Source organism: Solea senegalensis, linkage group LG17 (assembly GCF_019176455.1).
Source record: "Solea senegalensis isolate Sse05_10M linkage group LG17, IFAPA_SoseM_1, whole genome shotgun sequence".
Lineage (NCBI taxonomy): Eukaryota > Metazoa > Chordata > Actinopteri > Pleuronectiformes > Soleidae > Solea > Solea senegalensis.
The window spans coordinates 14183237-14207468 of record NC_058037.1 but is presented as its reverse complement, the minus strand read 5'-3'; the positions used below and the strand labels follow the sequence as shown (position 1 = coordinate 14207468).

At 41.6% G+C, this 24232-nt stretch overlaps 2 protein-coding genes across 12 annotated transcripts in view; both read left to right on the top strand.

Annotated features, from left to right (window-relative positions):
- Positions 1 to 18021, top strand: part of pi4kaa (phosphatidylinositol 4-kinase, catalytic, alpha a) — a 28569-nt gene extending 10548 nt beyond the window's left edge. The window contains exons 19-54 of one of the 2 annotated variants that reach the window (XM_044048892.1): positions 508 to 558; positions 675 to 783; positions 873 to 1009; positions 1090 to 1223; positions 1533 to 1615; positions 2325 to 2395; positions 2509 to 2633; positions 3369 to 3450; positions 3581 to 3664; positions 3757 to 3846; positions 3946 to 4065; positions 4381 to 4473; positions 5191 to 5347; positions 5466 to 5593; positions 6259 to 6417; positions 6514 to 6665; positions 6749 to 6856; positions 7217 to 7344; positions 8182 to 8337; positions 9241 to 9320; positions 9422 to 9621; positions 10807 to 10894; positions 10986 to 11153; positions 11614 to 11667; positions 11763 to 11883; positions 12678 to 12807; positions 12908 to 12978; positions 13349 to 13421; positions 13510 to 13690; positions 13785 to 13889; positions 14121 to 14246; positions 14782 to 14902; positions 15234 to 15393; positions 15505 to 15594; positions 16031 to 16114; positions 16191 to 18021. In XM_044048892.1, coding sequence (XP_043904827.1) covers positions 508 to 558; positions 675 to 783; positions 873 to 1009; positions 1090 to 1223; positions 1533 to 1615; positions 2325 to 2395; positions 2509 to 2633; positions 3369 to 3450; positions 3581 to 3664; positions 3757 to 3846; positions 3946 to 4065; positions 4381 to 4473; positions 5191 to 5347; positions 5466 to 5593; positions 6259 to 6417; positions 6514 to 6665; positions 6749 to 6856; positions 7217 to 7344; positions 8182 to 8337; positions 9241 to 9320; positions 9422 to 9621; positions 10807 to 10894; positions 10986 to 11153; positions 11614 to 11667; positions 11763 to 11883; positions 12678 to 12807; positions 12908 to 12978; positions 13349 to 13421; positions 13510 to 13690; positions 13785 to 13889; positions 14121 to 14246; positions 14782 to 14902; positions 15234 to 15393; positions 15505 to 15594; positions 16031 to 16114; positions 16191 to 16242 — 4071 coding nt within the window. In that variant the 3' untranslated portion in view covers positions 16243 to 18021. Of the gene's footprint in view, positions 1 to 507; positions 559 to 674; positions 784 to 872; positions 1010 to 1089; positions 1224 to 1532; positions 1616 to 2324; positions 2396 to 2508; positions 2634 to 3368; positions 3451 to 3580; positions 3665 to 3756; positions 3847 to 3945; positions 4066 to 4380; positions 4474 to 5190; positions 5348 to 5465; positions 5594 to 6258; positions 6418 to 6513; positions 6666 to 6748; positions 6857 to 7216; positions 7438 to 8181; positions 8338 to 9240; positions 9321 to 9421; positions 9622 to 10806; positions 10895 to 10985; positions 11154 to 11613; positions 11668 to 11762; positions 11884 to 12677; positions 12808 to 12907; positions 12979 to 13348; positions 13422 to 13509; positions 13691 to 13784; positions 13890 to 14120; positions 14247 to 14781; positions 14903 to 15233; positions 15394 to 15504; positions 15595 to 16030; positions 16115 to 16190 lie in introns of both variants that reach the window. The other variant, XM_044048891.1, reaches the window with a different exon arrangement.
- A 3633-nt stretch (positions 18022 to 21654) lies between these two features.
- Positions 21655 to 24232, top strand: part of LOC122783734 (calcium/calmodulin-dependent protein kinase type II subunit beta-like) — a 41070-nt gene continuing 38492 nt past the window's right edge. For 5 of the 10 annotated variants that reach the window (XR_006362079.1, XM_044048544.1, XM_044048547.1 and 2 more), the window contains exon 1: positions 21655 to 21801. Coding sequence is in view for 9 of the 10 variants with exons in the window: in XM_044048544.1 (XP_043904479.1) it covers positions 21740 to 21801 (62 nt within the window). In the remaining variant the exon portion in view is untranslated. The remainder of the gene's footprint in view (positions 21802 to 24232) is intronic. The other 5 variants (XM_044048552.1, XM_044048550.1, XM_044048546.1 and 2 more) reach the window with 1 other exon arrangement.

Genomic DNA, 24232 nt, shown 5'->3' with positions numbered 1-24232 from the left:
ATGTGACTGTTGCTCAGTGGCAGAGTGAGTCGTGATGAGATAGGATTACAATGTTAGTATAGTTAACAGAAACTAAGGAAATAACAGAAATTTCAGTTGAAAAAACATTTTCATTAACTGAAATAAAAATGTATTATATTTTAATAATATTAAAAAAACACAAAACTAACTGAAATTAAACTAAAATGTGCTTAGTTTTCATCTTTGTAAATTTATTTGAGTTCATGTAAAGTGTAAAACAGCTCTGAGTGGTTATCAAGACTAGAAAATGCCAATGCCAAACAGCTTATTCTGTTATTGACTCTTGTTTGGTGTCATTTGTTGGATTGGAGGATTGAAGTCTGAAGACACAAGACATGTTGGCAAATTTATAATTTATTCATTGAGCAAACCGGGGCCTCAGTAGCATGTGGACGAATCATCAAGCTGGCTGCAAATAGAGGTGTTATTAGGGTGAAAGTCATTTGGATTTTGAGTCACCTCTGCTTCTTTCCTTTGTCTTTCCAGGCTTCAAGCAGTGCTGGAAACCTTGGGGTCTTAATTCCAGTTATTGCAGTGGTAAGGGTTTTGGGTATTTACCACATTTTCACTTTGCATCACAGTGGCTTCTTCTGCATAAGTAACAAGTTATCACACATCGATCCCTCCATCTATTGACTCTTTTCTACTGTTAGCTGACTAAGAGGTTGCCACCAATTAAGGAAGCAAAGCCACGTCTGCAGAAGCTCTTCAGGGATTTCTGGCTCTACTCTGTTGTCATGGGATTTGCAGTGGAGGGTTCAGGTACAACATGGTCCTCAGGAACATTCAAATAATGAAAAATGGGTCACATTGTCCCACGTCATGATTTCTCTCCTGTTGGTGTCTTAAAGGTCTGTGGCCGGAGGAGTGGTATGAAGGAGTTTGTGAGATTGGCACCAAATCGCCGCTGCTTACTTTCCCCAGTGGAGAACCGTTACGCTCAGAGCTGCAGTACAACTCTGCGCTGAAGAATGACACCGTCACCGCAGTATGAGGACGCACACACGCACACACACGCACGCACACCGTACATCCAGCAGTGGTTCATGGTTGTTTATTCAACTTTAGGCGGAGCTGAATGATCTGCGCAGCACCATCATCAACCTGCTGGATCCTCCACCAGAGGTCGCTGCTCTCATCAACAAACTGGACTTTGCCATGTCCACATATTTACTGTCTGTCTACAGACTGGAGTACATGAGGTAAACGAGCATGTGTAATATTACACACTAGAGCTGCACCATATCAGGCGGAATGTTGTGATTCTGCGTTGAGTTGGCTGCTTACATAGAAAATGATATACATTAATAATTCAAATTTGACATAATGTTAATTTAATGTGAGTAACAGAAGTTTGCAAGGCTGCTATGTTGGTATATGGTCATTGTTGGACAAACAGAACACTTTGTCACATTGATATCTTGATGGCATCTTGCACACTCTTATTACACAGATATTTTGTGCTTGATCGTGGTCACTGATAGTAACTGTAAGCTCCATTTTTTTTGCAGGATGCTGCATTCTCTGGACTCTGATCGTTTTCAGGTCATGTTTCGATACTTTGAAGATCGAGCCATACAGAAGGACAAATCCGGTGAGCAGACACAAAACCCCCCCCAATGAATTGTTTTCAGCTTCTTAAATGTGAATATTTTCTGTTTTCTTTGCTTCTTATAGAAAATAAATCATTAAAATTGAGTACATTTGGTTTGTGGACAAAACAAGACATTTGGTAACATGGTTGTTTTTGAGGTTTGGGAATAACAGTCATCAACAGATTGTTTATTATGAAAATAATCGTTTGTTACTTTAAATCTGCTGTAATTGCTGTTGTCTTTTGGCTTTCAAACGTTCTGTTTGTTGCTGAGCGCCTCCACCCTTCATCCCTTCATCCCTTCATGAACAAACAGCATCACCTCACAAGCAGAGAGGACCACCTCTGTGTGGAGCTCAGCTCGATGTTCTGTCAGAACCTGTGACCGTGAGACTCCAGTCACTGAGCAAACACCCTATGATCTGTGATAATTATTTAGCATGCATTAAAAAAGCATTGCTTGTTGCGGCCGTCTGTCACTTGTGAGATTTGTATTTGCAGCTCTAATATAATTGAGCCTTAGTTTTTACCAGCTCACAGTCAGGCCTTGTCATTTCAGCTGAAATTGTTTTTGTCATCACACTTCTTTGTACCTGTCATTTCAGCTCTGTTGGTTTCAAGACTAAATCCTGTTCCTGTGTGCATCTGCAACTGCCAAAGTTTGAAACACTGCAGTTGTTGTAATTAATGTTAAACTAATTCCTTGCAGGTATGATGCAGTGTGTGATCTCTGTAAGTGACAAAGTGTTCGAGGTCTTCCTGCTGATGATGGCTGAAAAAGTAAGGCAAATCATTCTCACGTACAGAGAACTCGCATCCCATCTATAGCACATTTCTCACCCAGTGTGTGTGTGATTATTTTGTGTGTCTCAACAAACGTGTCGTGTTTACAGGCAAAAACCAAAGCCCATGAGGAGGAGCTGGAACGCCACGCTCAGTTCCTCCTGGTCAACTTCAATCACATCCACAAGAGGATCCGCAGAGTGGCAGACAAATATTTATCTGGCCTGGCTGAAACGTGAGATTGCATCCTCTCCTCTCCATACGTCATATAAGTTAGAAAATAGTGACTGAAAAAAGAAATGACAACGGTGGAGTAAAGACTGTAAACTGAGGCAAATTCAATGTAGAAACCAGTGTTTCCTCTGCCATTATGTTAGAGCCTGATGAGGAAGTTCATTCTATTTCATTTTATATAGCGCCAGATTACAACATAAGTCATTTAAGGTTACCTTTCCTATAGAACATTCACTCATTCGTGCCCATGCATAAAAAATGATCATTTGAAAAATGCCATGATATAAATTTTTGCTCATACCACCCAGCACTAAATAACTATACATGCATATATACACGATGTGATACGATACGATATACCTTTATTGTCCCACAATGGGGAGCTTCCCAGTATTACAGCAGCAAAAGAACGTCACACAAATGAAATGATTATATACATATAAACATATAAAGAAAAAGGTCAATGATGAAAAAAGAAAAGAAAAAAATACATGCCACTTATACATAAATGAATAGACACATAAAAGAAACACATGAATGCCAGTGACACGAGTGTTTGTGTGCGTCTGACTTTTGGTCCTCAGTTTTAGAATGTGTGTGTTTTCCTCCAGTGGAATTTTGCATGATTTAAAACCTCATTTTAAACACTTGGCAAGTCTTTGTTACTTGTCGGGTAACAAAGTCATAAGATAAATTTGATCCCAGCAGAGTCAAAAGTGTTTTTCTCTCTCCACAGTTTCCCTCACTTGTTGTGGAGCGGCCGAGTGCTGAGGACCATGTTAGACATCCTGCAGACCCTGTCCCTCTCACTCAGTGCAGTAAGTAACACACTCCCCCGGTGACTGTAACTCTAACACATGCTCAGTTCACACGTTTGTCATAATGTGATAGTTGCTGTTTAATAAGTGACATGAATAGTTCGTAAAAGTCTTTTGTGCTCCATTTCAGGACATTCATAAAGATCAACCTTACTATGACATCCCAGACACACCGTACAGTATCACTGCGCCAGATACATATGAAGCCAGAGAGGTAATGCTGTTTTTACACAGATGCAGCGGTTACAGTGTGAAGTAGACGTGTCTGTTTTTAAGAACATAACACATGTGTTTCTGTATCTGCAGAGCATAGTGAAGGACTTTGCTGCTCGCTGTGGGGAGATCCTGAAGGAGGCGATGAAATGGGCTCCATCTGTGACCAAATCTCACCTGCAGGTAACGGATGTTTACAAACGTTGTTCTTCTGTAAAACACAAAACCTTCACATGTTACTTGCAGACAGCAGATAATAACGTGTGTTCTTCTGTGCAACAGGAGTATCTGAACAAACATCAGAACTGGGTGTCGGGTCTCTCGCAGCACACAGGCCTCGCCATGGCAACAGAAAGCATCCTGCATTTTGCTGGTTACAACAGACAGAGCACAACTCTGGGGGTGAGCCATATACCAGACACACCTGCATTCATTCATTCATTCATTTACTATTAAATGTACAATATTAAATATTAAATGATGATTTGTGAACATTATTTTAAACGTAGGAAAAGATGGTTACTGGTGTGTGTTAGTGAAATACACCAGTAACAGTTCCCATTCTTTTTAAACATGTAGTCATCTTTGCACACACATGAATAAGTGTGTGAGAATTTGACCTCTGCATTAACCCATCACAGCATGTATCTGCACCCTGGAAGCACTGGGGGATCGGTCGCCTGACCCAAATGCTTCTTTTAATTTCTTCTCTTGTAGTCCACTCAGTTGACTGAGAGGCCGGCCTGTGTGAAGAAGGACTACTCGAACTTCATGGCCTCCCTTAACCTCAGGAACAGATATGCCGGAGAGGTAAAAGCACTCACTCATTGTGGTTGTTATGGTGAATGATCATCACCTCTGGCAGTGTCAGGCTTCAGCTTTCTTACTCTCTGAGATTGCTCTTTATGTTGAAGAGAGAGTCCACTTCTTTTTCTTAAGTAACGTGTTAACAAACCTGATTCAATAAAACATTTTGTGAATAAAACTAAAGTAATTCCTTGAAATCTGAATCTATATATTTAGAGACAATACTTCCAGGTCACAGATATAAAGTAAAGATGTGTATTAAATCTGAGCATAGAATCAACATTTTGAAAAACAAAAACGTGAAAAGACTGTTATTTTTTATTTAATAAACAAAGAATAATGAATATTTCTTTATTTCTTTTCATATCTCTTTTGAATATGGATGTAAATAATTCTACACACACCCTGTGACATTTTAGCTAAAATGAAATAGTGATTTTCTTTGATGGACTAAACAGAATTCATAAACAATAACACTTAATGATCACAGCGAAAGCAACAAAATCTCTGCCTCTGAAAGTGAAGTCATCATTCTCCCCCAGTCAATCATTTCTCCTCTAACTGAGCTGCACTCAGTGTGTTTGACTGTAAATGCTTATAAAATGGTGAAAGTGAGAACTGTGAAGTACTTGTGTTCTGTTTATCGTCATTGCAGAGATGATGCTGCAGATGTTACCTCAGCTGATCGGGAAACTAAACGTGTTGTTGATCGTGTTGCAGGTCTCAGGTATGATCCACTTTGCCCAGGCCGTTCAGGGACAGTCTGACCTGAGCCGGCTGATGATCAAGCAGATGGAAGAGGCTCTGGACTGTGCTCAACCTGAGGCTTTCACCGAGGCCATGTTCAAACTGGCTGCCTTACTCATCAGCACCAAAGGTCGGACGCTGTGGTCGTCTTTGTTGCCAGCACATTTGATGACGTGTTTTCTTTTGAAGGCATTCAGGACTCTGTGTTGTTTGTTGGAAAACTCTCTGACCCGATTATTTTGGTTTAGACTGTGATCCTCAGCTGCTGCACCACCTCTGCTGGTCTCCACTCAAGATGTTTACAGAGCATGGCATGGAAACTGCTATTGCATGCTGGGAGTGGCTGCTGGCAGCACGCACTGGAGTGGAAGTACCAGTATGTAGATACTTTCTCTGTTTCTTTGTTTCTTTGTCTTATGCATTAGTGTTTATTAGGGCTGGTAAAGGTGTCATTATAGAATCAATATCATAACATTTAGACAATATGTCTATATGTGGGTTTTTTTTATTTTAAAAGTTGTTGGGACATTTAGTGAAGAATGATGAGAATTAAGAATTCCGATTTTTTTAAGTGTGGATTAATTAAGCAAAATAAAGTCTGTATCAAACTTTTAGAAGAAGAGTTTAGAGTGAAGAAAATTAAGAATTTTTATACATCAATACCAATAATAATGACAATATTGATATATTTGATAAGAAATACATCAGATAACAACTGTTTTCTATTTACGTGGGTGATTGTTGACGTTGTTATTCTGCCTCTGTTTGAAACACACTCTGTCAACAAACTGCTGAATGACCAGGGTTTGGGTTTTTTTGAGCAGTAGAATTCATTTAGGAAACCATTCATGGACTCTGTTGCATCTGTTTGCAGCCGTTTGACTTTCTCAATCCATGTGTTGTTTCCATCTGTCTTGACAAAAAAAAGAACCACTTCCTGTGTCTACACCTGTTATATCGAGACATAGCCGAGAAATATGGAACTATTATTTATGTGGCACATTGTTTGTAGTACCACCACGCCGTCTTTGTCCTCCCCAGTTTATGCGAGAGATGGCAGGAGCGTGGCAGATGACCGTGGAGCTGAAAATGGGATTGTTCTCAGACGCACAGATGGAAGCTGATCCACTGGCAGCATCTGAGGAGAGTCAACCTATCCCCTGCCCTCCTGACGTTACCCCTCACCACATATGGATTGAGGTCGAACAGAAATAATGCTGCTCGGGTTGTTGTCACGTCGTTCTGTCGTGTCAGTCTCCTCCCCTCTCGCTAACGGCCTCTTCTTCTCTCCTTTAGTTTCTTGTCCAGAGGTTTGAGATAGCGAAATATTCCAGCGCAGATCAAGTGGAGATCTTCTGCAGTTTACTTCAGCGCTCGCTGTCTCTCAATGTAGGCGGGGCCAAGAGTAGCCTCAACCGCCACGTGGCTGCTATCGGACCTCGTTTCAGGTACGTGAAACTGGATTAAACTGCACAGTGGTATGTTGTCGTCAGTATTTATTGATGTGTTGAAGTAAACCTTCCTCCTTCAGGCTGCTGACTCTGGGTCTGGCTCTGCTGCACTCTGATGTTGTCACCAATGCAACCATACGAAACGTGCTGAGAGAAAAGATCTATTCCACAGCCTTTGATTACTTCAGGTATTTATTCACACATTCATGTGCGCAGAGTTTTAAAGTAAAAGGTCCAGTGTCTAAGAATCAGTGGCCTCTAATGGTGAGACTGCTATTTTTTTAGAATCCATATCCGTGGGGACTTTAATGACTTATGACTAGTATTATTATTATTTTTATTCCTATTTATTTATTTTCTGAATGTGCGTCTGTCTGCTGAAAGTTACATTTGAATTCAGGACAAATCATAATTAAGAAAACAGATGGAGGCCTTCAGTGTAATTTCAGATATGAGTCCTAACCTACACACTTATTGAAACATTAAAAACACCCACTGACTCCCCATTTTCTGCCCCTTGACCCCCCTCCCTCCATCCCCTCCCCCAGTGTGTGTCCCAAGTTTCCCACTCAAGGTGACAAGCATCTCCGTGAGGACATCAGTGTCATCATCCGTTTCTATGCCAGCATCCTGTCGGACAAGAAGTACCTGGCGGCGTGCCTGTTGGTGCCACCTGGTGAGCTTGGCAGTAGCCCAGCCCCGAGCACGCTCTCTGCCGGGATATTTGGATCGCTTATCGTGTCCAGCACTTCTCCGATATCTATCTTAAGTAAGCCTAAAGTGGTGGAGCTCGGACTGCACCGCAGCAGGGGCATGCTTTTAATGCCTGGCAAAATTTGGTGCTTTATTATCCTCACTGTGCTGCTGATAGATCCTTGTATCTATCTCGTATATGGACCATAATCTTAAATTCTCTCACTTTCTGCCTGTGTCTTCTACTTTTCTTGTATCTCAATCCTGATTTTACCTTTTTAATGTGTGGCAGCAGTGAGGAAAATACCAAATTTGTCAGCTGCGTTAAGATGCATGACTTTTCATCATGTCAGCCCACCTGTCTGCCCCTCTCCCCAACAGACCAATAATTGGCATCAAAAGAAGAAACAACAAGAGTTCTTTCTTCCACCCCAGAAAATCCTCTCCTCTTCATCCTCTGACGGCTCACAGAAAAGACACGGTCTCATTCTCATTCACATCCAACTGCTTCAGGTAGACGGGCCCTCTAATCGCAGATCCTGGATCAGATTAATCGACACCACCCCCCCCTCCATCCCGCGCATTAACAAGCTCAGATAACATCTGACCCAGTATCAGTGGTTTAAGGTACCGGCTGCTACCTTCATGTAAATCCTGATGGATTTCCCTGCAAAAGCATGACCATCACAACAGCTGTGGACTCACTGATACAGCTCATCCTGCTCTTCAGATGCTGCCTCTTCATCGATCATATCATTTATGTGTTTCACTATGTCTGAAGTATAATATAATGATAGAGATGTATTGACTTTACGAACAGATAATCAGGACCCGTCCTTAAACAGTCTGTCTGTGATGAATGCGGCCGACTTCAGGAGCAACGCTGACTCCAGCTCTCGCTCCCAGCAGAGCAGCCAGGGATGGATCAACACCTACCCACTGTCCAGCGGCATGTCCACCGCGTCCAAGAAATCAGGTGACATTGTTACATTTTATTTGCATATTTCAATTTAAAAAGAGACCAAACTTCACTATTTCATGACTTGATATAACCTTCACTCTGCAATGGACGCCAGTCGATATTTGATAATAAATCAGCTGATTATTTCAATTATTTATTTATTTATTCTCATTCTCAAATGTATCTGTAGCTTTAGAATAAACTACAACAGGAATAATGATATTTATAGTTTGTTTCAGCAGATCAACATTATTCATCTGTTGTTGATGATGTGTCCTGAACTGTACGTAGTAGCATTTTCCTCTGATTAATATAATAAGCAAATTATGCAAATGATCTACTTAGTTGATCAGAATAATCATGAAATTAACAAATATTTAAATGAGAACACAAATTATTATTATTATTATTGTTATTATTATTAAACAGAACGTGTGAATAATTAATAATTAAACAAGTTAAGGGAGAATCAATAGAATCAACTTCCCTTTAAATCCTTTAAAAATCATGAAGTTAGTTGGCCAGGGTTAGTTAGTTAGTGAGGGTTAAGTTTCTATTATTTCTGTTTAATAACAGTTGGCTTGCCTCGTGCTGTTTTATTGCCTTCTCGAGGATTTAATCATTCATTTCTTCTTCTCCTTTTCCATCTTCGTTCAGTATCTGTCTTCTTCTCTTCAAAAGAAAACACTTTAATGTCTAAAATGCTATTTTAATATCACCTCCTCTTTTGTGGAATGCTAGTTGTCTTCACTCAGAAAAGTCCCAGGAAAGCTTGTAAAGTGTATATAAATCATGATTGAGACCGCTCTACAGACAAGAACAGATAAGGAGAAGCCTCCGTACTAATGGCCTCTCATGATATAGTACATGATAAACCACTCCATTTCATTTAACTTTGTGCACCTCATCTCCGTTCAGGCCTGTCCAAGAAGAGTAACAGAGGAACGCAGCTTCACAAATACTACATGAAACGCAGGACTCTGCTGCTGGCCTTACTGGTGAGTGCTGAGAATAGACTTCTTTTTGTGTTTTAAATTAAACATTTAAGTTATACCTGTTTGTCATCACTGATTCTCCTCTTGTCACCATGTCTGTCCAGGCCAGTGAGATTGAGCGGTTGACGACATGGTACAACCCTCTGTCCACTCAGGAACTGGCCATCTCCACAGAGCAGTCAGTGGAGACCAGCATCGCCAACTGGAGGTCCAAGTACATCAGTCTCACTGAGAAACAGTGGAAGGACAATGTCAACCTGGCCTGGGGTATCGCACCTTACCTGGCCATGCAGTTACCAGCAAGGTTTGCAGCTTTGTTTCATGGGAAAGTCGGAATATGAACACTTTTTGAAGGCATTAGTCCTGTGACCTAGATGACTGAGAACCTCCACAGACATTTTTAAATGTAGTAATATAGTGTATTACTGCGACGGAGTATTAGGGCCACGGACTTTGAAAATACACAGACTTTGAGAATAAAGTCGTGATATTCTAACTCGTTGTTTTAGAAGAGAGCAAGAAAACGCATCTTTTCCGCAGAAAGAACCAAGCGGACATGGAGGAAATAGCTGGAAGTGGACGACTGCAGGGTTATCGGTATCAGCGGGCCAGTCAGAGGGGTTTCGTGGTTTCTCTAGTTTATCATATGAATCCATGGGGTCTCTTCAGGTGTACTCGGACCTCGACTCCTTCTGGATCCAAAATCTTAATTATTGTTTCTTGAGAAAACACAAAACCTCTCTGAATGGCCACTGATGCATCCACCGATAACCCTGCAGTCGACCAGTTAAAGCTTTTTCCCCCTCCACAAAAGCAGTAATTTCCTCCTAGTCCGCCTGGTTCTTTCTGTGGAAAAGATGCGTTTTCTTGCAGATACTTTTAAAGTCCTGAAGTTTGTGAACCCTATTCTAAAGTACAATTCCACAAAATGCTCCACAGCCCTCATTTTAACAAGTCTCCTATTCTAAAACAACAGGTTAGAATATTTATGACTTACTTCTCGTAAATTTACAACTTTATTCTCGTATCTTTTTGAATTTATTCTCATACATTTACGACTTTATTCTCAAAGTCTGTGAATGTCTTTTTCCTAAATCTGGCCCTAATACTACGTCGTGGTATTACAGATATTTTTTCACATAAATCTTCTATTTTTCAAGCTATAAAATGATTGACAGAATGATGAGTACATGTAAATGTTTCAGTTCTTCCTCAATGTGAACTGAAGATTCAAAGAGAATGTATTTCTCTCCATTTTAAATGTTTTATAAACAACAGTCCTGATGTAATGTAACTCAGGATTTCAAATAAGTATATAGCAATATTTAGTATATAGTTATAGCCCTTGTAGATGGTGAATATATAAGCTCATCATCAACACTATAAACTCTTATCAAGTTTGATTCAAACTTTATTTGCTTGATTAATCCCCACTTAATCTGAATGAATCTCTGTCTTTTCTTATCACACTGTTGCTTATTTCCTCCAGGTTTAAGAATGATGCCATCGTTGCTGAGGTGACCCGGCTGGTCAGACTGGACCCTGGAGCAGTCAGCGACCTACCCGAGGCGGTCAAGGTCAGACCTCTTACTGCAGTAATGCTCAACTAGTAAATTGTTGGATGTTAATGAATGAATGAATGTTTTCTGTCACTTTTCTTATTGTCAGTTCCTGGTGACATGGCACACCATCGATGCTGACTCTCCTGAGTTGAGCCATATCCTGTGTTGGGCTCCGGCAGACCCACCCACTGGGCTGTCCTACTTTAGCAGCCTGTACCCTCCTCATCCTCTCACGGCTCAGTATGGGGTGAAAGTGCTGCGCTCCTTCCCTCCAGTAAGTCACACACTCAAGCGTCTGCTAAATGACATGTAATGTAAAGTAAAAGCGATCACTTTACATTTTACATGTTTCTGATATGTGTGTGTGTGTGTGTGTGTGAATGACAGAGACAGAGAGCGCTCTACTCATGCTGCTGTAACACAAAACAAGTGTTTTAACCATTAGAAAAACAGTTATATGATGGTCATTGTTAATGTTGTGTTGGTGACTATCAATAAATCAATACTGATGTGCATGCAGGTGAAAGGACATCAGCTCAGACGAGGTCTCAGGACTGTGGCCACGTGTGTCCTCAAACTGTCTCAAAGTGTAGTTTGTGTGACAGATTCAGATTGTTCAAACCTGTACTTGCCGTGGTCTCGACATTATCGGATCAGTGACGATGAACGTACGTCTGAATGTGGCAACAACAGCAGCAACTTAACGTGTGGTCCATTTTGATTTCCCCTCCCAGGACGCCATCTTGTTCTACATTCCTCAGATTGTGCAGGCACTTCGTTACGATAAGGTACACATGAATATCTCCGTCTCCACAGACTTCCTGCAACAGTTAAAGACAGTATTGCCCTTCTTCCAGCTAACTGACTTCTTTGTCCTGTTCAGATGGGTTACGTGAGAGAGTACATCCTGTGGGCGGCGCAGAAGTCTCAGCTTCTTGCCCACCAGTTCATCTGGAACATGAAGACCAACATTTTCGTGGATGAAGAGGGACACCAAAAAGATCGTGAGTAGACAAAAAGACAGTGGCGTGAACTCCTGAGACTTTTAGTTCATTAAACCAGCCGTGGTTAATAAGGAGTGGTTCTCTGAAGGTTCCGAGTCACAAACCACTGTAGTAACAAACAGGCGTTTTTTTTCAGCAGCTACAACCAGAGCTCGACTACGACATTTAATTGGAGAACTTTCCCAGTGTACAAAACCTAGCAGGGAATTTATTAATTATATGACGTGTGTCCTTGTCTGCTACACTTTGGTGATGCGCCCCGTTCAAGTGGTTTCTGGTTCAGCTGGTGGCTCTTTTGTTGCCTGTGGAGTCTTCTCTTTCCTAAGCCTTTTCTAAGCTTGGGGGAGGGACCTGTCTCAAATAAGCAGAGCACCTACGCCACTTTGAGTTTGACTGAATGTGTACATGCAATAGGAAGTTGTCTCAGAACAGTTTTAGTTGGACTAACACAACATCATGTAAACATTGGTGTGTGTCTTTGTTGTAAATGTTCACTTCATAACATCACAATAAACAAACTTACCTTTAATCGGAACATTGGATATTGAAAGATTGCAGATTTCTTGGCTAAAGTGCAAAAACTGCTTATTCTGAGGCCACAGAAAACAAATGTATACACATACAAACATTTTACTATACTATATTCAATTTATACCAACTGTATATGTTACCATTAAAATCACCATTTGTAATCATATTTCCTTCATCCAGGCTGTTCTGTGAGATTATCTTCTATTAATCTGTAATTAGATTGATGTAATCACACTCCTGCATTCTTGTGTGTGTGTGTGTAGCTGATATTGGGGAGCTGCTGGAGCAGATGGTGGAGGAGATCACTGGTTCTCTGTCAGGTCCGGCCAAAGACTTCTACCAGAGAGAGTTTGACTTCTTTAACAAGATCACTAACGTATCTGCCATCATCAAGTGAGTTCATGAGCTCTGATCGTACATTTCATCATCACCTCTCTCCAGAGACCATGTTTCATTCTCATGTAAACCATCACATATTTGTATTTTGTTTCAGGCCGGTTCCAAAGGGAGAGGAGAGAAAACGAGCTTGTCTCAAAGCACTGTCGGACATTAAAGTCCAACCAGGTAACAATACTCTGAACAGATGATTTAAAACAATAATAAAATCACTAAACTTTAAAATATAGAAACGTCTTTGTTTGTATCGTGTCGTATTGTGTCGTATCGTGTCGTATTGTGTTGCATCGTATCGTACCGTACCATGATTGTACAGACAAATATTTTAAGGGGAGGCTTTATACTTTTATTTTTACTTAGTTGTACTCAGTCTTTGAACTCCATGGAAGTGGTTCTATTTGTAAAGTAGCATTAACATGTTAAACATACATGTGTCAGACTGTATTCACCAGTGAAAGCAGCACTTATTGAAGTTGAAATATGTCAGTATTTGCTTCAATGTAACTAGAAATGCAGCTGACTCGGTGTTGTTTTCTAGGCTGTTACCTGCCAAGTAACCCTGAAGCTATCGTGTTGGACATTGACTACAAATCTGGAACACCCATGCAGAGGTAACAACGGATTTGTCACTAATGCTTCATGTTGGGTTCTTGTTAATACATTTGAGCGCCACGTTACATCTGTGTCATGTGACCACAGTGCCGCTAAAGCACCATATCTGGCCAAGTTCAAAGTGAAGCGCTGCGGGGTGAGTGAACTGGAGAGGGAGGGTCTCCGCTGTCTGTCGGACTCTCTGGAAGACGGAGAGGAGAATCCAGACGGGTCCCACAGGGTCTGCTGGCAGGCCGCCATCTTTAAAGTAGGAGATGACTGCAGACAGGTATTCCAGCTTTTCCTCATGCTTGACATTCAGTCAGTGGAGTAGATTTCTGCTGTGATCCTCACTCCTGTGTCTCTCTCTGTCCTCTCTGCAGGATATGCTCGCACTGCAGATCATTGGGCTTTTTAAGAACATCTTCCAGCTTGTGGGCCTTGATCTGTTTGTCTTTCCATACAGAGTGGTCGCTACTGCACCAGGAGTAAGACTTCATTTACCTTGACTCTCTCTTAATCTGGTATTCCCTCATCTAACGGCCACTTTTCCACAGTTACCTTTTACCTTCATGGCCAGAATCTTGTTTTTAGTAATTATAAACAAAATGTCTCCAGTATGAATATTCATTCTCTCAGTTTGTTTTTGTCTATTCCCTCCCTGTGGTTGCAGCTCATCAGTAACTGATCAGATGATCATGTTTGCCTCTTTTCCTCAGTGTGGAGTCATTGAGTGCATCCCAGACTGCAAGTCACGAGATCAGCTCGGCAGACAGACGGACTTTGGGATGTACGATTACTTCCGTAACCAGTACGGCGATGAATCCACCCTCGCTTTTCAGAAGGTGCCGAGGTCTTGACCTGTTTCTGCTATTGCTCGACTGCATTTTTGTCATTTAAAAAAAGGAGAAAATGGATTCAGTATCAGTTCTGGTCCAGAATCACACAAGGATGTTCCAGAAAGATCTGAGATCAGTCTCAGTGCAGAAGGGTTTGTTTGGAAACATCAAAACATGTGCAGTATTCAGCTGAGTGGCATGTTGTTACCTCCAGAAGCACAGTACATCAACGTTAAGGAACATGTACAGCAGCTGATGAAGGATGTAACAGATAGTTATTCTGTATATCAGAGCAACTTATTTGACTTCACTCATGGTTACACGTCTGCCAGCATCTCTTGCATTTCTTATCCAAACAACAAAGTCGTGGCTGCATGTTCTGGTGCCCTTGGTTTGAAACTGTTGGACAGTTACTTTGTCGTGTTATGAAACTTACTTCCTCCTTTTGTCATAACCGTTAAACCCGTTTACGTGACATAATAGTCAGGTGGCGGAGTGACGGTCACAATGTCACTCACTGGTGTTTCCTTCCTCTCCGCAGGCTCGGTATAACTTCATTCGCAGCATGGCTGCTTACAGCCTTCTGCTGTTCCTGCTACAGATCAAAGACAGACACAACGGCAACATCATGCTGGACAGCAAAGGCCACCTCATCCACATAGGTACAGTCGTAGATACACACAGTTCAGTTTGTCGTGTGCTCTGTTCGTTTGTTTCACCAGTTAGGGAGAAGAAAAGGTGGTAACACTTTAGATTAGGGAACACATATTCACTGTTAATTAGTTGCTAATTCACTAGTAGTTAACCAACACATGTTCTCTAATTTAAAGTATATATATTTTGATCCTTGGATATACAGATATAGAGCAGTTTTCCTCTCTCTGAGTTTCTTAATTGAACACAACACTGGTTCTGTGCTCCTGTCTGTGACGTGTAGCAGCTGAGCATCTCTGTGAGTGCAGAAGAGATTGTATATCCTGTTTATGTCTTCAGACTTTGGCTTCATGTTTGAGAGCTCCCCTGGTGGAAACCTGGGCTGGGAGCCAGACATCAAGCTCACAGATGAGATGGTGATGATCATGGGGGGGAAGATGGAGGCCACGCCCTTCAAATGGTTCATGGAGATGTGTGTCAGAGGATATCTGGCCGTGCGGTAAGAGAAGTCTGTGCTACGGTTGTTATTGAAGATTAAAGTAAAGTCTGTGTAATAATCCTTTAGATTATAGAATTCATTTCATTCATGTGTGCACGTCTGAACACACAGACCCTACATGGATGCAGTGGTTTCTCTGGTGACCCTCATGCTGGACACTGGTTTACCGTGCTTCAGAGGACAAACCATTAAACTCCTCAAGTAAGTATAACACCAGGATGTTTGTTTGCTTCCTTTGTGTTACAATGTGATGCTAATGTGCCAAAAAATGAAGTATCTCCTTGTTTGTCAAACCAATTCTAATGTACTATTCCACGAAATGCTCCACAGCCCTCATTTTAACAACTCTCTAAAACAACAGGTCAGAAAATAAGTCTGTAATTTTTTTTGTCTCAGTGTGGTTACTAATAAAGAAAACACACACACACACACACACACACACACACAGTGTATATTACAAAACAACGCAGATGTGACGTGGGCTATTGTATTGGAGAGTGCAGAGGTGACAACATCAGAGGAGCTGTTCAGTGTTACCACAGAGCTGAAATCATTCAGCACTCCTGCTTCATCAATAGACAAACAATCGTATAATAATATATATGTATATATCATTTTTTCTTCTTTTTTTATCCAGAGGACGATTTAATCCACAGATGAGTGAGAAAGAAGCAGCAGCGTTCATCATCAAAATTATCCAGAGCTGTTTCCTCAGCAGCAGGTGAGTAGGAACGCCTCCACTGTAACCTCCTGAGATGTAGGCTCTTCACTCACACACATGAATGTGTTTCCAACAGGAGCAAAACGTACGACATGCTGCAGTATTACCAGAACCAGATTCCTTACTGAGGGTCTTCCACCGGAGCTCCAGCTTCTCTGTCTCTACATGACACGAACAATGCAATCTGAGGTGATGTGTGTAATAATGTGGCCCTTTGGTCCAAATCCTCTGTGCTTTACTGTAAGTTCTTACACACACACACACACACACTCTCTCTATAATGTATATCTGAGGATTAAACGTGGTCGTCGTTTCACTCGAGTGTAAAGAACAATGTTTTTGCCTTTAACCAAAAGAGGTATTTGAATCACCCTTTAAGTGTTTCTCTGCTGACGCTGGGCTTTGTCTGTCACTCTTAAGGATTACGGCCATAACAGGAGCCATTTTAATGGTGTTTGTGCAAAGCAGCTCTTCTTATCACTATCATTATCACTATCATTATCACTATCATTATCACTATCAAAGCACTTTATACAGTCCACCACAGTATTTCACTCGCCTGTGATTAAACATGTGCAGTTGTTTTGTTTGTTTTTTTAAATGATTGAGTGAATTTGAATCATTTTATATGTTAAACACAAGCCGGTGTTAAAACATAGAGCTTTTAATCTCAGTGTAGTGTTTAGCAGTGTAAACGTGTTTAGAGAGGTGTATGTAGCATTTACTCTCAGAGATCACAGGAGTCTTTTCTGTGACTCATGTAGAATTCATTAGACGTGAGGAACTTATTCATGGGAAGATATAAAAAAAACTTAACTTTGAACTGCTGCTGGGATGCCCGCCCTCTACTGTCAGTCATGTGTCAGCGTTTAGGTTAAGTCTGTTGGATTTAAAAAGGATCTTAATGTAAAGAATCAGTGAATGTCACCGAGGAAGAGATGCTGGACAATAGAACAACAACAATACAATATACATTATTGATTTTCAAACAGATTGTCTCTCTGCTTAAAGCTTCAGTAAACACTTCATATGTCCTGATAGTTAACAATAATTGTCTAAAGTTGTCTGAAACAACAAATGTCTCAAACTGAGGGAACTGGACAGACGAGGACGATGTCCTTTCCCCTGGAATTCCTTCATTTTTAATGATAAAAAGCAGTAACGTTGTTTCAGGTTTAGTTCCATGAATGTTGGTGCACGTTTAAAGCCCACTAACATGTGACCCACTTTAGGGAGGATTAATAATCAGAGGAACAGTCTTTTCATTGTTGACATGTCGTCAAGCTGCACCTTCTTCCGTCAACTAAGACTCGGACCTGTTGAGCGTTGATTATAGATGGAGACAATGACTACACTTTGTAGTGGTTTTTATTTCAAATATCAAAACGCTGAGGACTGGACGCAGTTGGAGTTGACTGCTGACCCTAAACTCCTCTCTTTTTGTTACTGAGCTTTGGAGAACTGTTTAAATATACATTTCAATTCACTGAAAGAAACACACACTAGCATTCCTTCCCTGGTGAATTCCAGAGTGAGAGCAGGGGAAATAAACGCTGCAGTGACGTCACAGAGAGCAGGAGCTAAACAGTGAGACACACAGTGTCCTCTGTGTGTCTCTTCTCCCTTTACAGTGTGTCTCATTGTGTCAAATGTGAGTAACTTGTATCAAAGCTGCTGATTATAGAGGTTTCTGTTCCTGATGAAGATGATGATTTACCTAAAAAGCCATTTCTCCGACCTGTGGGCGGTGGAATCATCAACAACAGAGATACTTGATGAAAGAAACAAAAACATCTCCCTGGCATTATGCAATATATTCATGTGTAACCATACTGTGTTTGTGTGACATGCTGTAATTCCTGTAATGACTCACACATAATATATCATATCAAAGCTGTTGTTTTCAATACTGTAGTCATTCCTTATGTTCTCTCTCTCTCTGTGTGTGTGTGTGTGTGTGTGTGGTCAGATGAAGATCGTGAGCATTTCAAACTTTGTTTTCACACATTTCATCACTGACAGGCGACATTTGGGATTTCTTTCTTCACTTCTCTCTCTCCCTCTCTTTTATTTTCTTTCTTTCCTTCCTTCCTTTCTCTATCTCTCGCTCTTCCTTTGTTTTTGGTTATTTTTTCATTTTTCTTTCTCTATCTTCCTTCATTCTTTTCTCTCTCTCTCACTCTCTCTCTCTCTCTCACTCTTTCCCACAGATGGAGTGATTTTTTTTTTTAAATGTTGTTAGAGTAAAACAGATTTTCAGAGTGTGACTCAGATATCAAAGTCATTATCAGAACTTATGGAGCAAATTGTTTTTATATTTCCTCATTTCAAAAATGAAGCAGCAGATGTTCTGACGTCCTATGAATCCATCGTTGCTAGAACTGATGCAGATGTTTGTTTGTATAGTTTTGCCATTTCAGAAATCCTTTGTTCAATGTTTTTCAATGACCCCAAATAAAAAAACAACAACTCATTTCCCTGATATTTTATTGTTCTTCTCGCTGTTACTTAATCTTTGCTGATTTCCTCAACATGGACTCCATACACACATTTTATTTTGAAAATCGGATGGCAGCAGATTTGACCTGAAAGTAGCAATTAAAACAGAATGAATGTAGGTCACATTTGATTTGAAGAAAACTGTTTTTATGTTTTAAAATGTGCAAAAGTAACAATTCTTATGACCTGGTTTTGTCAATTAAACTGAAATGCATAAATGCCAACACAGGAAGCTTGAAGGTGGACTGAAATGCTGCAGGAAGTGAGAAACTAAAGCAAAAAGGTTGTGGCAGTTTAGAAAATTGTTCTGTGTGAAACATAAAAGTCAAAAGGAAAGAAAAATGAGCTGATCCCTGTAACAGACACAACTGAAGCTGAAGTGAATGACATCATTTCCCCCGACACTCAAATCCCTCCGAACCTCAGGATGTCGCACCGACACATCCGGGCGCTCTATAGTGGACCTGGCGAACAGAGAACAACACCCTGGCGTGACAGAAGTACTCTGGTGTGACGCAAGTTATTTTGTTTAACTCAAAGAAGAAGAAGAAGAAGAAACAAGGAAGGAAGAAGGAAGTCTGTCGGTCACAGACTAAGCTTCTATCACTTTTTGAAATGTAAATTTCTCGTTCATTGGGCCGAGAACTCGCATACAGAAAATGTAAAGTTAGAGATTAAGAATGAGATTAACGCGATTAAAAAACATAATGTGCTGAATATGACTGTAATTAATTAATCGCAATTTACGCGATAATTCGACACCCCGAGATTTTCTGCTCTGATTCTCTGCAAGAGCTATGCATTAGTGTGGACTGCTCATGGGTGTGAAGTCCACTGTTTCTCCACCAGATGGCAGTGTTTGCTTAATTGAATCAGCCTTTAAGTCTTAAGTCTTTAAATCATCACAAATTGCAATTTCAGCTTCTTGTTCCCACAATTTCAAACAAGATTCATGTTTTTCCATTTGTTTTAAAATTTTACAGACACATTGTTTCAGGGATGACAATCAGGAAAGGTGTCCTCACATCTGATGTGTGGCAAGCTTCTTCTGAACTCTGCAGGAAACCCGCTTGATGCCACTTGCACCTTGGTGGGCGTCGGCCATGTCATTTCTCTGCACGAGAAATTCAAGGTGTGGCGTCACTCTTTAGTTTGCATAGCGTTGTCCATATGTGTCCGTGTTTGTTTGCTCTTTCAGAGAAATGTTTTGTTTGGTGTCCGGCATGTGAAAGCAGAGGCAGGGAAAACAAAACATGCACCGCTCTGAGGGCAACCAGTTAGCCAGTGTCTCATTTGCTGCTTTATGGCGACGTTCGGCTGAAGCTTTTCTTCTTATTTTGCAGCGAGAGAAAGTTGTTTGTGCTTCTTTTTTCATGATGAAACTGACAATTAAGCGCAGGTCACATAGAAGTGAGCGGAGGCCTCAGACGCCGTGGGAGGTCTCAGTGGAGGGATGGAGTTGCAGCTGCAGGCCATGTTGAATCTCAACATGTAAGTCATGTGACACTCTATGGGCCAGCCGCCCCTGGTCTCCTTACTGCTGTTGCTGAGTTGGTTAACGTGCCCGTCCACTGCTCGTGCACCTGGTTTGTGTGTTCACGGCTGGTGGAGAGGTAAAGATCACTGTCCTTAATGTGGGTGTTGAAATGAATCAAGTTTTGACTGATTGTGAGTCGTTACACACGGCTGATGTGAAAGCTGCGTTGACAGAGCATTCACACTGACACATGCTGGTAGAACTCTGAGTTCATGTGTCTTCTGTCCAAATAACATCTGGAATGCAAAATAATGGGATTGTCCCCCCAAACAGTCTGAACATGTGAGCCGTTGTGGGGGCCTTTTAGAAACACATTGCCCCGGGGCCCTCTGACGGGTAAATCCGGCCATGCCTCACATCAAACCTTTCTGTTTCTTGTTTCTTCTATTTGGTCAAAGGGACATAAAGACCAGGCTGTGCTGCAGACTGCAGGCTTTCCTTTAATGAAATCCTAAAAATAGACGGCGCTCAGGCAGCCCCCAAGTAACTTACAAGTGAAGTAATTACATTATCGGCTGCAGGCGTCTCCTCGTTATATGATTTATAATGATGTGTAATCAAATGCAGCGCACGCACACACACACACACACACACACACTCTCTCAGCCTTTGATTTCACTTGTTCCTCTTTCTTTCCTTTTTTAATGCATCACATCGTGTGAACAGCTCAAACTGTCACATATCCCAAGGGATGAAGGAAGACTGTACTGATAACAGTGATATGATTCTTTTATTTTAATTTACATTATATCTCTTTTTAGGAGTTCTTTATTCTAGTTTCGGTTTGGTTTTGCAAGAGAAAACCTTTTCAAACCGCTGTCATTCTCTCTGTGTCAGCAGAAATCAGCTGTGGTCGGTCTGTCTGTCCGACTGTCTGTCTGTCTGTCTGTCTGTCTGTCTGTCATTCTCTCTGTGTCAGCAGAAATTAGCTGTAGTCAGCTGATCTCATCTATACATATATATCTATCTATGTCTCTTGAGTTTTCTATATTTTCCTAGACCTGTTCCCTGTGTCTGTGTTCTGCTTTTGCCTTCTCCTCCTAGTTCTGATAGTTTTTGCCAATTTATATGTATATACAGTATGTATATATATATACATATATATATATATATATATATATATATATATATATATATATATATATATATCAATTGCTGTTAAACTTTTATTTTATTTTTCTCCACCCACTGTTGGAGGTCATGCTCATCATGGAGCCTCAAAAGTCTTCACTTTTCATTTTTAAATCACACACCATCATCATCATCATCATCATCATCAGCATCATCATCATCATCAGCATCTCCACAATAATATTATATAATATTCTACAAACAAGTCAAGTTGAAGTCGTTCTTCAGGATGGATGGTGGCTTGTGGTGGAGAAGGACCCCAACATTTCTATTTGCGCCCCTGCTTCCCAGCCTGACGGAGAGTATCCGAGCCGGGACCGTGTGTGTGTGTGTGTGTGTGTAGGTGTGAAGTGGGCGGAGACTCAAACTGAGACCGAGAGGTCCTCCCCGTCCGCAACGACGCACCGAGCATTTCGGACTCGGCACCCGCACCCGTCCGAAGAGGAGGAGGAGACACCATGGCAACGACAACTTGCACGCGCTTTACTGATGAATACCAGCTGTACGAGGAGCTTGGCAAGTAAGTCAAACACACACACACACACACACACACACACACACACTGCATGCAGCCTGAGAAGCTGCAGGGACGACGACGATGAAGATGATGATGATGATGATGGAGCACATGCAGCATCCTCCACTGCACAGACATCTCACACTCCACAGAGTTACATTCTACTCTGTATGATGAAGATGGGGTTTGCATGAGCACTTCGGGGATCACCCTCCTCCTCCTCCTCCTCCTCCTCTTCCTCCTCTTCCTCCTGCTCTCTGCCCAGAGGCTAATTAGGGACAAACGGGTGATGTCAGAGAGAAAAGCTGATGTACTGGGAATAAACTGCCCTCATCATCATCATCTTATAGTTGCAGCCAGCTTTGCAGGGAAGTGTGAGAACGCTGCTGCTGCTGCTGCTGCTGCTGCTGCTGCTGCTGCTGCTGCTGCTGCTGCTGCTGCTGCTGCTCTTCATTCACCCAGGTTGTGATTTTCTTAAAGAAAAGAAGGGAATCCTGCAAACAGATGCAGAAAGAGGCTGTGGACGCAGTCAGAGTGGACTCAGTGCTCTGTGTGTGTGTGTGTGTGTGTTTGTGTGTGAGTGAAGAGAGGATTCTCTCTCTCTCTCTCTCTCTCTCTCTCTCTCTCTCCCTCTCTGCAATGTTCCATGCCTTACTTACAGGAACATTCATTCTGCAGTGGGTTTCACTTATTTCACACAGAGAGGGATCACAGATGTTGTGAAGGAGGACATGAGGACAGTTGATGTAGCAGAAGAGGACAAGATGGAGGGAGATGATCCAGAGTGGCGACCCCTAAAGGGAGAAGCTGAAAGCAGAGGTGTTTATTCTGACTTTATTCTAACAGGCTCATCGACTTTATTCTCACAGCAGGAGAATAAAGACCAGAATGAGCAGAACTAGTGTTTTAGAGAGTGTGAAACAGAAAATGAGAAGAAGAATCTGAAGAAGAAGACAAGCATATAAACTGGGATTGAGCACAGATATGAAGGTCCCATCAATGTCTCCTTTTGCTTTCATTTGACCATTCATACCTGTCTGTCTCTCTCTCTGTGTCTCTCTGTCTCTGTGTCTCTGTGTCTCCATCTCTCTCTCTCTCTTTGGAAGTCCTCCTCGCTCTCCGTGCTTATTTTTAAACCAGAAACAAGTTATGGATTAAGCGCTTGACAAGTCAATCACCTTGTGTATCAACTGCTCCGCTAACAGGTCACATGGTTCATGAATGAATGTAAGGTCTTTGATCAAAGTGGTCTTGAATAAGGTCTTAAAAAGTCTCACATGTGGTCTCTTTAATCCTGTACATACACTGTACTTTACTGGATGGTGAAACCCCCTCTGTTATGGTGTGTGTGTGTGTGTGTGTGTGTGTGTGTGTGTGTGTGGTATTGTGGTGATAAATTAAAGACAAACGATGTGCTGGAGCAACAGCAGCTGCCCCTGCTGATAACAGAGCCTTATTACTGTGTGTGTGTGTGTGTGTGTGTGTGTGTGTGTGTGTGTGTGTGTGTGTGTGTGTGTGTGTGTGTGTGTGTAAAGACTGCAGGATATCACAGTGAGGAGGAGGAGGTGTTAAGTCAAGGGCTGCAACAATTTGTTGTTGACATAATTACAGATGAATAAGATCCGTCAACGTGGAATTTTATCAGCAAAATGTCTTTGTTCTGATTGGAAACAACAATTCAAATATTGTTTACATAGTGTGTGTGTGTGTGTGTGTGTGTGTGTGTGTGTGTGTGTGTAGCGGGGGCTCAGATAGAAAGCTGTGTTTGTTTACATACAAATGTGAGTCGTTGGCTCCGGCGCTCGGGTCGATAATGTTCAACTTTCAAACGATCACACGACTTTGGGACTTTGACACAATGATGAGAGCGTTGATTCTCCGGATGATGTCACAGACTCTGCTCAAAGTGTAGGAGAACACACATGTTTCCATATGTGCTGGGTTGAGTTCTCAATGGGCCTGAACATGACAACCCGACCTGACCCGGCCCGCGGGTCTTCAAGCCCGAACCAAACCCTAACCTGACACACTTTTGGCGGACATAGCTGTCCACCTCATCTCGTCTGATTCTGTATACAGTACATTTTCCTATTGATTGAATCCCGCGGGTCTGGTCAGGTTTGTCACGCCGGCCCGACCCGTTGAGAACCCTAGTCCTGGGACAAAAACCGAGAGAGAGCGTGGTAAATGGTCGGTCCAAAGTTGAAGATCTGTGTTGATGCATACATGAATACACACACACACACACACAGTATATACACCAGGCAATAAATCACTTTGCTGGCTGTTTTCATAAAAAGTGAAGATGGTGGATCGTGTTAGTGCCACATGTGACAAACAAGCAAAGGTCCGAGCATGAAACTCAAAGATCCTGAAAGATCCTGAGAGACGTTGGCGTTGGTTCGCTGCCATCAAACGTGCTCAACGCAAACCT